Raw genomic sequence first — 13,032 nt, forward strand, 5'->3', positions numbered from 1 at the left:
TGTCAACAGTGGTTCCAGAAATTCCAAGACAGAAACTACAGCCTAGAAGATGAGCCTCAGCCTGGAAGACCTGTAGAGCTCAACAAGGACATCCTGCAAACCCTGGTGGAACAAAATTCCATTGTAACTGTTGAGGAACTAGATTAAAAAAGAACAGTTTCCATGGGCTCCCTTTCAGGGCCTTGAAAGCTGGTAGAGAAGAAAAGTTTTCTTCAGAGACCTAGACTGAATACTTGAAATAAGATAAATAAGGCAACCAACGAGGGGGTGGAAGGACAAATATTGATATTAAATTAACAGATTAACCCTACCAACCAAGAATATCTCCTCCTCATCCCATCAGTATCAGATGACCACACAGTTTCTGCCAACTAAATTTCATTTACAAAGCAATAGTAAAAGACACCCAAAATATCAGACAGTGAGATTTGGCATGAAATTATGTAGTTGCAAACCAAACTTCTTAAACACCCTATGTTATGTAGTAAGTCACATATATAAACTATTTAAGCCCCCTTAACTTACCCTATGCCCTTCAGTGAGTTACATACAAAATCCATTTCTTAACTACCCTTCTTATCTACGCTAGGTCATACAAGTCACATATTCTTTCCCTTCTTACCCACACTACATTATATATTAAGTCACATATTCTTTTATTCTTTTGTTTCAGTCATTTGAATGTGGCCATGCTGGAACACCACCTTGAAAGGTTTTAGTCAAACAAATTGACCTAAACATTCATTTTTTAAAGCCTAGTACTTATTCTATCAGACTTTTGCCAAACTGCTAAGTTATGGGGATGTAAACACACCAGCATCAATTGTCAAGCAGTGATGAGTGGACAAACACAGACAGACACACACACAAATATATATATATATATATATGACAGGCTCTTTCAGTTTCTGTTTTTCAAATCCACTTACAAAGTTTTGGTTGGACCGAGGCTATATAGAAGACACTTGTCCAAGATATCATGCAGTGGGACTGAACATGGAACCATGTGGTTGGGAAGCAAGCTTCTTACCACACAGCCATGCCTGCACCTATGTAATCTATTTTTTCCGTCACAGTGAAATTTCATGTTCTTAACTAGAATTTGAAGGTCACATGACAAAATCTTAAAGTAATGGTAAAATGAAGCTTCAGAAAACTACCACAAATACTGACTACCTATTTCTGTAGGTACACAGAAAAATTATACACATGAATATATTCAAATAACACTAGGGCCATTAGATCAATACAATACACCATGACTGAGTGGATATCAATCTGATCTCCAACTGATAAATACATTTGTGAAAAACAATGGTTAAGATTAGTCTAGTTTAATAGAAATTGAGTTTCTATTATTTTTGGCTTCTGATAGAATTTATAAGAAAAAAGACATTTTGAATGAAATTTAAATTTATATTTCCAATTCAACATTCATATCAATGATTCTTTGTCATGGACCTAGTTTCCTCCAAGTCAGCAACAACAAACATTTTGAAGGCATTTTTGCTGTCAAAGCAGAGGTTAATCATGTAAGTTACATCACAGCCTTGTCTATTTAACTCCATCCTTTTTACATCTCCCATTGCCATGTCTTTCTCAGTTTTCTCTTTCTAATTCCATTCACATTTATTTCTATTACTTTCCTAATCTAGTCTCTTCCATCCTTCCACAACGCATCACCCAGCCACCCTATTTCTTTTCACAACATCCATTTCTGGCTCTATTCCTATCATTCTCCACAATTCATTGTTTGCTTGTCTCCAAGTGATCCTCTACTCATCCAATAAACCATTCTCATTTAAGTTCTTGCTAACGTTCCCTTCTGCTCCACATTCACTACCCATGTCTCACTTCCATGAATCATAACCTTTCTCACATGCGCAGTATACACCCTTCCCTCAGTTTCAGTGGCACTCCCCACTTCATTAACAAGCCACTTAGTTCCTGAAACCTTTCATAAACATTGGAAACTGATCCACCTTCAACATGTCTTCTAGATAACAAAATATTTTCACATCTTCCAGTTTCTTGCTATTTCCAATATCCAGTTCAACATTCCCTACATATACATCTTGCACTTAAAACTAGCTGCTACATTAGTTAATAGCCCTCTACATTTAATAATCTACTACGTTTTCAATGAACCCTCTCAGTGTATTTTGTACATTTAACCCTTTCATTACCAACCCGGCTGAAACCGGCTCTGGCTCTGAGTACAAAGGTTTTGTTTACATAAGTTTTGAATTAAAATTTCTCACCAAACCTTAGTTACAATTTATGTTCCTAACACTAGCTTAATGATAACTAAGTTATTTTACTAAATTCTTTGTTATATTTAAAATAATTGAAAGAAACACAAAGCATCTCAAAATAAATACAGTAACGAAAGGGTTAATGGAATTTACCCTCGGACCCTTCCTTCACACTGCACATAACCACTTCCCTCTACTCTCCATCTCACCACATACTTTACCATTTGACATCAACTTCATATCTTTAGGCTCCATATATTCCTTCTATCTGTTCATCTTTTTCAATCTATTCATTCTCTCTATTATTTGTGCACAGAAATTTCCAAAGCCCTCACACTTCAAACCTCCTTCTTGGCTACATGTAATAGTAAGCTTAAATAGTGGCCTAAAGTACTCCCACTTTCACATACTTCATCCAAACAGTTGCAATATCACTACTATGATCAACTAATCACCCTCTTCTCTTTTAATGCTTATCTCACCATTTTACATGACACTATCAAAAGCTTTTTGAAGATCAAGAAACTCATGAAACTTCTTCAAGTCCATGCGACTGCTTTACAATAAAAATTGCATCAGTTGCTCCTCTTGCTTGATAAAACCTAACTAGATTTCTCCCTCTCCCCCAATTTTAGCCAACCATATCTTTACTGAATGTACTTAAAAATATCAATTACAAAATCTATTAAGAGAATTAATTGTAAATTCAAGATGTCATGAAAGATTTGTTGTTCTTCAGAGATTTTTTAACCATGAACAAACTGAGGAATCAAAATTCTTTAAGCTACTTACCCATCTTACTATAAAATGTTTAAAAAAATATATTCTTTTGTACTTGTTTCAGTCACTTGACTGCAGCTATGCTGGAGCACCGCCTTTAGTCAAACAAATCAACCCCTGGACTTATTCTGTGTAAGCCTAGTACTTATTCTAATGGTTTCTTTTGCTGAACCAATAAGTTACAGGAACGTAAACACACCACAATTGGTTGTTAAGGAATGTGGGGTGGGGGACAAGCACAGATACACATATACAAATATATATATATATATATATATATATATATGTGACTGCCTTCTTTCAGTTTCTATCTACCAAATCCACTCACAAGGCTTTGGTTGGCCTGAAGCTATAGTAGAAGAATTTGCCCAAAGTGCCACACAGTAGGCATGAACCCGGAACCATGCAGTTGGGAAGCAAGTAGAAAAAAAACTAACTTTCAATTCAGATATCTTAAAACCATTCTGATGACTAGTTGGTTGGTAACTTTAGGATAAACTACCCAAAGAGTAGAAACAGTTTTTGAATTCCAGCTGTCTAACCCCACTCCACGATATACTGCTAGTACTTAAAGAGCTTGATTAAATTCCAGACATTATGAAAGATGCCACTGACCAAAATATAACTAAATTAACACTTTCATTACTATGTTGAAATAATTTTGTTTCAATCTTGAAAAGAATGAAAAATTTAATAAAATAACTGTCAACATTTATCTGATGTTTGGAACATAAATCAACATGAAATTTTGATGGGAAATTTTAATTTAGATCATGTTGAAGTAGGAAATTTGTATCATAGAAGAAAGACTTATATTTTAACCTTTTTGGTATCAAAAGGGTTAAAATATAAGCCAGGTAAAAGGAATGGAATTAACAACATTCTTTGATAAAAGATACTGTCTATAAATATTAATTACTCATTCTTTTCATAGTTCATCAATATATCATTGCAATTTTTCACCATCATTTTCTAATCAATTCATGATGCAGACCTACCCACTCTAATGACTATGTTAGATTCTAATCATTATCTTCATGGTAATCTTTTGAGAATTACAGATGAAATTTTTGTCAATGAGCATGTCTTTATAATCTGTGGGATGCAGTATATGAGTACCTACAAACAAACCAAGTGGAATATAGAATGTCAGTCATTAAGACTTGTTTGTAGTCTCTCTCTTGTCTGAATGAAAGGGGATTTCTACGGACCTCTTCAAATGATGTATCTCTGAAATACTGTCTAAAGAAAATCATGACCTGACATTTAGACATTATTTCTTGCAACTCCTCCCACTGGAAAAAACTGAATTAGCTCCTTGAAAAACATTTCTTGGCTGTGATACAGCCTTTTGTAAGCCACCCAGGAAAGAGAGAAGGATGAGAGGACTGGATTATAGGCATTGATGATGTGACGACTGTGAAAGGCTATACCTAGGAGGATTGTCAACTAACCTTAACCATTTTGGACAGGTTTCAAGTAAAGCATATTTGTTGCCACAGGTAACTGACATAGAATTGATGGAGGTCCAACTAATTATCTGCCTTGAATGATCAAAGGGTACATGAAAGCTAGAGTAGCTGCAAAGATTAATATTCCAAGGCTGATTTTGGAAGTGAGAAAAAGGTGAAAAATGTTTGGAGAGTGAGGGACATAACTGGACAAGGAATTTAACTGGTATATACAATAGTGCACATTGACTTCCGCCATCTTTGTCAGTGTAAGTGAAGCGTAAAATCTTAGCAAGGGATGTGAATACAGAAGTCATTGAAAATGAAAATTTTAGAGAAGAGAAAGTTGAGGCATGTTCTTAATGCAAAAAAGAGAGCACTGACCAAATTTCTGCCACTTACTAAAATGTCTAAACTAACTTGAGAGTTTTTAGCTTCACGTCTTAATACACTTGATCAGTAGTACAAGACTATACCACTACCTGACAAATCTTTTATAGTGGAAGCTCCCAACTGAAATGACAGTCAGAAGGAAAATATTAAAATAAAAGTTAAAACGTTTAATTAATATTATCATTACTAATTATAAATTTGGAGTGAGACTCAGGTGGAGAGGGTCAGGCTTTCCTTTCAAATATTACCATTAGTGTCCAACAAGAAGGATTATGTACCAAATTGGAATAGCTGGGACAAAGAGTTCCAACTGAAGCTGGGTACTCTAACCATAGTGGCATACTGCAACCATGTGAAGTTATCCAAACCATCAAGAGTATCAGTTCTGGTTTAATACACCAGTTATTGATGGTTCAGACTACAGTTGAGTACTTCCAGCCATCAACAACAATTCTAACTACAGTCAAATATATTAGTAAATGTTTGAATATTTGAAAAAGGCATTCTTTGACCCAATTTCATTAATGATAAATAAATAGCATGATTAGAGTACAAAAATATATGTAAAACATTAAAATACTTCAATCAAAATATATAATAATAGCAATAATAAAAATGAATATCCTGAAGGATTATTTTAAAATTCAAGTTTTGCTATAAGAATATGTATGGTGAGAATAATTGTGTAAAGTGTGCTTAAATCACTTATGATAGAGAAAGAAATGAAAGTGAATGGAGGTTGATGTATCATGCAAATCAGAGTGTTGTGTGCAAAGTGTGAGTGTAATGACTGTAATGAGCAAGTGAGTGTAGCACACATGAGTGTAGAGTTCATGTAGGTGCAATGAGTATGTGAGCATAATGTACAATGTGCAACTGCAGACAGGGGACAACTGTGTTTGTGCAAGGTGCAAGTATATCTGAAACATGCAAATGGGCATGTGTGTGTATAATGTGCAAGTGTGTGCATGAGTGTATTGTGCATGTGTGTGCATGAATGTATTTGTGCAGGTGCATGTGTGTGTAGTGTGCAAGTGTGTTTGTAATGTGCAAGTGTATGTGAAAGGCAGGAAACATTTCCTGTAAAGAGAAAGTAGAAATGGGTATAGAAACGGATTGTCATGCACAGGAAGATGGTGCAGCTGTGTCAATGTTGTGTCCCATGTGTGTCAGAAACAAAAGTCAAACAAATAGGAAAACAGACCACATTTTGGTAAATTACCTCCACCCCCTTCAAACGGAACAGGGTCAACATGGACTATGGATAATAGGGTTCCTCTTTGGACAATGAAACAAACAGACGCACACACAGAGTGATACTGATGATGGCAGTGGTTTGAGAGAAACAGACACACACATACACACACACACTGATGATAATGGTGTTGGACTGGGTGGGAGTTGGTGATAGTAAAACCAGAAGCTATGGCATAATGGCAGTTATTTTGGTGAATTCTGTAAAATAGTGAGAATGCTGTTCTTACCTCTTGTAATAGGTCCTGTGCAGCAATGGCCTTCAACACATTTTTCTTGCTGGTTTCCTGCACTTCACCGCCAAGCATTAACTCGTCAAGCATGAAGTAAGCTTTTTCAAAATTAAAGATTATGTCAAGCTCACATACCTGCCAATAGAGACAAAATGGAATTGTGCTCATTCAGTGCATAAATTATTCAACAATATGAAAATATAATTTTAAAAAACAAAGAATCACTTCGCTACCATGTGGTTTGGGGGTCAAGTGTCTTCTACTATGGCTTCAAGCTGACAATGCCTTGTGAGTGAATTTGGTGGACAGAAAATGCTTGGAAGTTTACAATGTGTGTGTGTATTCATCTCTCATACTCCCAAACATTTTTACCCACCATTACCACTTCTCTTACATTCACCTTTTTGTAATTTGAGGGCACACTGAGACCTCTTCAACACCATCGTTTTTAGCTGGGGTAACCACATATTACCCCTACAGCAAGACACCTGTCCCTGTTCCTTGAACTGCCTTATCACCTGGCACAAAGCCTCATCCAACAATACTACCTTCTACTCAGTTGAGGGTGTCTTGTGGAGTGGGTTACATGATGACCTCACTCGTGCTAGTACCACATAAAAGTGCTTGTGTGGTGCCATGTTAAAAGCACTCAACACATTATAATGTGGTTGGCATTAGGAATGGCATCCAGCTGTAGAAACCAAGCAGCTCTCCAGCTTGCTAGCTCTCATCAAACCATCCAACCCATGCCAGCATGGAAAAGAGATGTTAAAAGTTGATGATTATGATGTCCACTGCCTGACAGTTGGTGTTGGTTTCGTTGTCGTTTAACGTCCGTTTTCCATTCTAGCATGGGTTGGACAGTTTGACTGTGGGCTGGCAAACCAGATGGCTGCACCAGGCTCCAGTCTTGATCTGGCAGAGTTTCTACAGCTGGATGCTCTTCTTAACACCATTTATGTCTCCATAAGTTAGCAGTTTGACAAAAAAGACCGATAGTATCTTGTACCCTGGAATCTTTGCTGTACTTGTTGCCAACCCTCGCCTTGCTGGTAGCATCCCTGTACAAGGCTTGTACAACTCTCACCAACTGCTCGTCTATCCCTAGTTTCTGCATTGACCCACCAGATAAGGGATTGAGGGACCCTGTCTAAAGCTTTCTCCAATCAACAAAAGCAAGTACAGAGGTTTATCATTGGCTAGGTGTTTCTCCTGCAGTTGTCTTCCCAGAACTATAGCAACACTGGTGCTTCTCCCTGGCACAAAACCAAACTGCATCCCATCTAGACTAACTCTCTCCCTAATTAGTTGGGCTATGACCCTCTCTGTGACTTTCATCACCTGATGCAACAATTTGATACCTCTGTAATTATTTCTGTCTAAGGCATCACCTTTACCTTTGTAGCAGTTGACTATGGTGTTGCTACACCAGTCATTGTGTATGGCTCCTTCGTGAACTATCTGATTTACAATACAAATTACTAGACCATAATCAACACCACCAGATATTTTAAGCATCACAGCAGTGATTGCTGATGGGCTGGGGGGGGGGGGGGAGAGTGTCCTGTCTTCATATCCTTAATTGCCTTATCTACCAGGGTATTGTAGGTAGTTGGTACTTCAGTTGGAACAATCTTTGGCAGACTCTCCTCCTCCCATTCATTCTCCACATTCAGCAGTCTTTCATAATGGCATTTTCAAGCCTCCTCCTTTGCAGAATCATAAATGCAAGTGCACCATCATCCATGCAGACACATTTCTCTCCTATGACATCACAATTTTCTATCACACACTATTTTGCAATCAGAAATATTTCAGTTCTTTGGTCCTTGTGTCACTGAACCTAGGCAAACTTCTTCTTTTCTGCTTCTCCTTTGGTTAAATATACTTGTCTCCTAGCTTCCCTCCTGGCCATCTGATACAGTTCCCTGCTACCCCTACACTTACAGGCCTGTTTCTTTACTCAAACGGCCCTCTCTACAGTATTGTTCCTCTACCACATTACCCTAGGTCTGGAAGGGGCTTTGCACCAGCCAAAGATTTGGTCTGTGGCACTCAGCAAGCTGTTCTGCAAGAATTCCCAGTTGCCCTCTATGTCACAAATCTGTCACTCCTCCTCCCTTCCATCAAATTTCTCAATTAAGATGTCCCTAAATCTCTGACCATATGAAGGGCCTTTAAGCTTCCAAATCCTTCTTTTCCAGATCGGTCTGCTTTTTGGCATCCTTCTGGCCTGGAGTCAAAAGTCACTAATGACTAGTCGATACATTCTTCACCAGAGAGGGTTTTTGTATTTAAGAGCAACCATACATTCCGCTATTCTAAATATTATTCTAAAAACTATTTTTTTACTCTATGAATGAAACTTTTAATTCAAGGGCTTTTGTAGAGTTTTAAAACACATAAACTGGGTCAAGCTTACTGCTGAGAAACAAATAAAACATAGCTAAGAAATAACAGTCACAGACAACAATGACAGCCTCAAATAATTATTCATTTTAATGTGCACTTTCTCAGGCTTACATGTGATGGACAGTATTTATTAGAGTAGATTTTCTATGGCCAGATGCCCTTCCTATCACCAACTTCCACCTGTTTCCAAACAAGCTAATATTTCCTCATGGCCACACATGAATATTGGACATGAACGACATTCATTCTTACAACTGTGATGCGATGTGAAGACAGGGTGACAAACACACAAAGTTATTTTAAACTCATGAAATGGATTTTTTTCCACTTTGGAAATGAGCATAGTGCTGAATTGTATCTCTGTTCCTTTTCTTCAGACATTCACACATAATCGTCATCATACAAGCATTGTTGCTTGTTTCTAGTTTTCTGTGAATCACATGTCTGAACACGGGGAAATATCTTGTTTGGAAACGGGTAGTGGTTAGCAACAGGAAAGGCGTCCAGTTGTAGAAAAGCTGTCTCAACAAATTCCATGCAAGCATGGAAAAATGGATATTAAATGGTAATACAAGTTTCTATATATATCATAACATCCACTTTTCTATGTTTGCATAGTTCAGAGTTTGAGATAGGTTTCCAATCCTATTGCCAACCGTCACTCGTTTCCAAGCAACATAATATTCTTCATGGCCAGATATGTTCGTGCAGAATACTGGAAATGAATGACACTGCTTGTAGGACAGTGACACTCATTTTTACAACTATCATGCTATGTCAAGACAAGGTAATATGAACACACACACAATGGGCTCCTTTCTGCCTCCCTTTATCAAATCCACTCACAAAACATTGGTCAGCTTGGAGCTATAGAAGAAGACACTTGCCCAAGGTGCCAAACAATGGGACTAAACCAAGAACTATGTTGTTGGGAATTATGTGGTTGGGAAGCTGCATCTATTAGCAATCATAGAGAAAAGTTGCATATATAACAAAAATTCTTTTTCTGTGCAAAACATTTTCGCAAAACGCTCAAAGTATATGCATAACAGTGATAAGGCCAAACAATACTTACGCTGCCAAAATATTTATCAAGCAATTCAACATATCTGTGTATGATTTCAAGTGTTAATAATTCATTGTCAGCTGGTTCAATGGCACAACAGAAGTAAAGGCTGGCATATCTGAAAGCAAAATGACAAACAGTGAGCAAACTATCTCTGTATACACAGGCTGTTCAAAAAACCTCTCCGCAGTCTTTAATTGCAAAATAAATATTTATAAGATGGTATAAGACTACAAAAGGATATATTAGACTTGCTCCCCCCTCCCAAAGTCTGGCGGTGTTAAATCAGGTGATCTTGGTTGCCCAATTCCCTTTGAAATAACCCGTTCACTGAAAAACTCTTGAAGTAGCTCCATCTTGCTGAAAGTATGCATTACTAATTTCGCTTTCAGTGAGTTGGCCTACAAATGGAGAGACAATATCCGAGCAATATCTCTCCGTGTTGATGGTGTCTTCAAAAAATATCGGTCCCACAGTACACTTTCTTGAAATTGCTGTCCATACTCCAACTTTTGTGGGATGCAGAGGTTGCTCATGCGTCACATGTGGATTCTCAGTGCTCCATAATCTTGTGTTTTGCGAATTTATGCATCCTGACAGATGAAACCAAGCCACCCATCCAGCACTTCTATGCCTTTTTTGGCAACACAGTTTTGGAACCAATGACAATAACGAAGCCTTTTAGCATGATCCATAGTATTCAATTCTTGAATGGCCAGCACTTTGTATAGAAGAAACAATTTCTCTTTTACTGCCATGTGAGCACTTCCTAGGCTGAGTTCTGTTTCCCGTTACAATTTGTGTAAGGACTTTGATGGGCTGGGCTTACCAACAGTTTATCAGAAAGAAAAGTAGGCCTACCGCTTCTTGCTGCATCTTCCACTGAGCCTGTGTTTCTAAATTTTATTAACAAATCCTGCACAGTGTCCCAATGTGGAACAACAATATTTGGAAAAGTTTCACTGAACTTCTGTTTCACAGTATCTGTATATTTGTTTCCAGCTCAAAACACCAATTCAACTAAAAATGTACGTTCTTCAGTGGTTAGCATGTTGACACGCTGAAGGGTACATAATGGCTGAGGGACAATGGCTGACACCCGGCCACTCATGCAGTGATAGACAAATTGTGCATGCGCAGGATGAAAAAAATTCACTGTGGAGAGGCTTTTTGAACAAAATAGAGGATATAACTTGGCAGGTTGTTTTCATCAGTCACACTTTTTGAAAAACTCTTAAATGAGGACACTTTCCAAAATTTCATTTGTAAAAAAAATTTTAATATTTTTAAAATCCTGTTATTTTCTTGGTCCTAAAAAATCATTTTCACATCAAAGGAAAAGGATTCCATTAATGCTAAATGACTACATGAGTACATTGAAGTCAGTGTTATCTATTAATCTCTCTCCTTTTATCACTCATCTTTTTATTACTGTTGCTATTTTAAATATAATTATCTTCACCATTGTTCAATCTAGAGCAATAAAATAACTATTATATATATATATATATATATATATATATATATATATATATATATATATATAAGCTGAAGCTTCTCGAATCATAATTTTTACTGATTATTCAAACACTTGAAGTTGGGAAGTAGTATACAAGTAGAGATATCTCTCTCTTTTACTCTTTTACTTGTTTCAGTCATTTGACTGCGGCCATGCTGGAGCACCGCCTTTAGTCGAGCAAATCGACCCCGGGACTTATTCTTTGTAAGCCCAGTACTTATTCTATCAGTCTCTTTTGCCGAACCACTAAGTGACGGGGACGTAACCACACCAGCATCGGTTGTCAAGCAATGCTAGGGGGACAAACACAGACACACAAACATACATACATATATATATATATATATATATATATATATATATACATATATACGACAGGCTTCTTTCAGTTTCCGTCTACCAAATCCACTCACAAGGCATTGGTCGGCCCGGGGCTATAGCAGAAGACACTTGCCCAAGATGCCACGCAGTGGGACTGAACCCGGAACCATGTGGTTGTTTAGCAAGCTACTTACCACACAGCCACTCCTGCGCCTATATAGAGATTTTGACTTGTTGTCAGGATAATCTAATAAATGTGCTGCACATACGTAATAGAGAAAGAAAGGAGTGTAAAAGAAGGACAAAAAGTTAAAATAAGAGGTGCAGGTGTAGTAGCAGGAAGAGGAGCAGAGGGAGTAAATGAGGAGTTATATAAATGAGAAATTTGTTTTATTTAATTTTAAGGCAATAAATATTTTTTGAAAATTAGAATATAATTCCTCATTTTGTAAAGGCACCAAGAAATTTGACGTATGCTCCATTAGCTGATATTATCCAGGGTGACAAGGGTAAACTTCTCGATATAACTGTCATATGATGGGTGATACTCTACTAATGTAATAATGATGTAATATGTCTGCATTTCAGTCATTACTATAATCAAGCTGCCACAATTAGTATCCAAATTGCCCTTTATTCACACTGTATTGTACCATTTTCAAATAAAAAGGAAGGACACATAGGGAGACTTACTGAGGTAGTACTTCACAGCAAGATGCCCTTCCTGTTGCCAAGTCTTACCTGTTTTTCAAATAAAGGACTTTCATTTTTTAATTTTACTGGTCTTTGAAAGTGCACAGCTATGGTACCTTAGTGTTTACAGGGAATGTAAATATGACATCACCAATTTGCTCAGACAGTGCTATGCAAAGATGCAGAATGTTAACATTCATATACATGTTAACATTCATACATAGAGCTTCTGACTACTAATTACTTGTAAATGAAATTGCCCAAGTAAAGTACACATCCATACCCTTGCCTATGTCAGAGGTAAAAAAAAAGGACAAGATGGTTACAGTTGGAACATCTTTCATCACAAGTTTTCTTGACCAGAATTGGAGATTAAACAGCATAACAAGCAATGTTGTTGTTGTACAGCAGTAAAACAGATTGTCATCTTGTACCTTGAGAGTACATCCCGACACTGCATCACTACCATCTAAAACCCAATCCTAAACCCAACATTAATTCTAACACTAATCAAAACCCTCACCTTAAACCTAACCATAACCCTAACTATCTACTTAACTGCCTACCTACCTACCCATCTATCTATATTTCACTATTTCTATCTTTTAGAGAGTGAATCTAAAACTACCTTATCCAATGTGTCTGTCCTTCCAAT

General features: G+C 37.2%; 1 protein-coding gene across 8 annotated transcripts in view; it reads right to left on the reverse strand.

Annotated features, from left to right (window-relative positions):
- Positions 1-13,032, reverse strand: part of LOC115214086 (AP-1 complex subunit sigma-2) — a 124,515-nt gene that overhangs the window by 72,612 nt on the left and 38,871 nt on the right. For 5 of the 8 annotated variants that reach the window (XM_036505039.1, XM_029783133.2, XM_029783137.2 and 2 more), the window contains exons 3-4: positions 9,854-9,962; positions 6,364-6,501 (exon numbers count right to left, since the gene is read on the reverse strand). In XM_036505039.1, coding sequence (XP_036360932.1) covers positions 6,364-6,501; positions 9,854-9,962 — 247 coding nt within the window. Of the gene's footprint in view, positions 1-4,888; positions 5,000-6,363; positions 6,502-9,853; positions 9,963-13,032 lie in introns of all 8 variants that reach the window. The other 3 variants (XR_005000193.1, XR_003881879.2, XM_029783135.2) reach the window with 2 other exon arrangements.

Source organism: Octopus sinensis, linkage group LG7 (genome assembly GCF_006345805.1).
Source record: "Octopus sinensis linkage group LG7, ASM634580v1, whole genome shotgun sequence".
Lineage (NCBI taxonomy): Eukaryota > Metazoa > Mollusca > Cephalopoda > Octopoda > Octopodidae > Octopus > Octopus sinensis.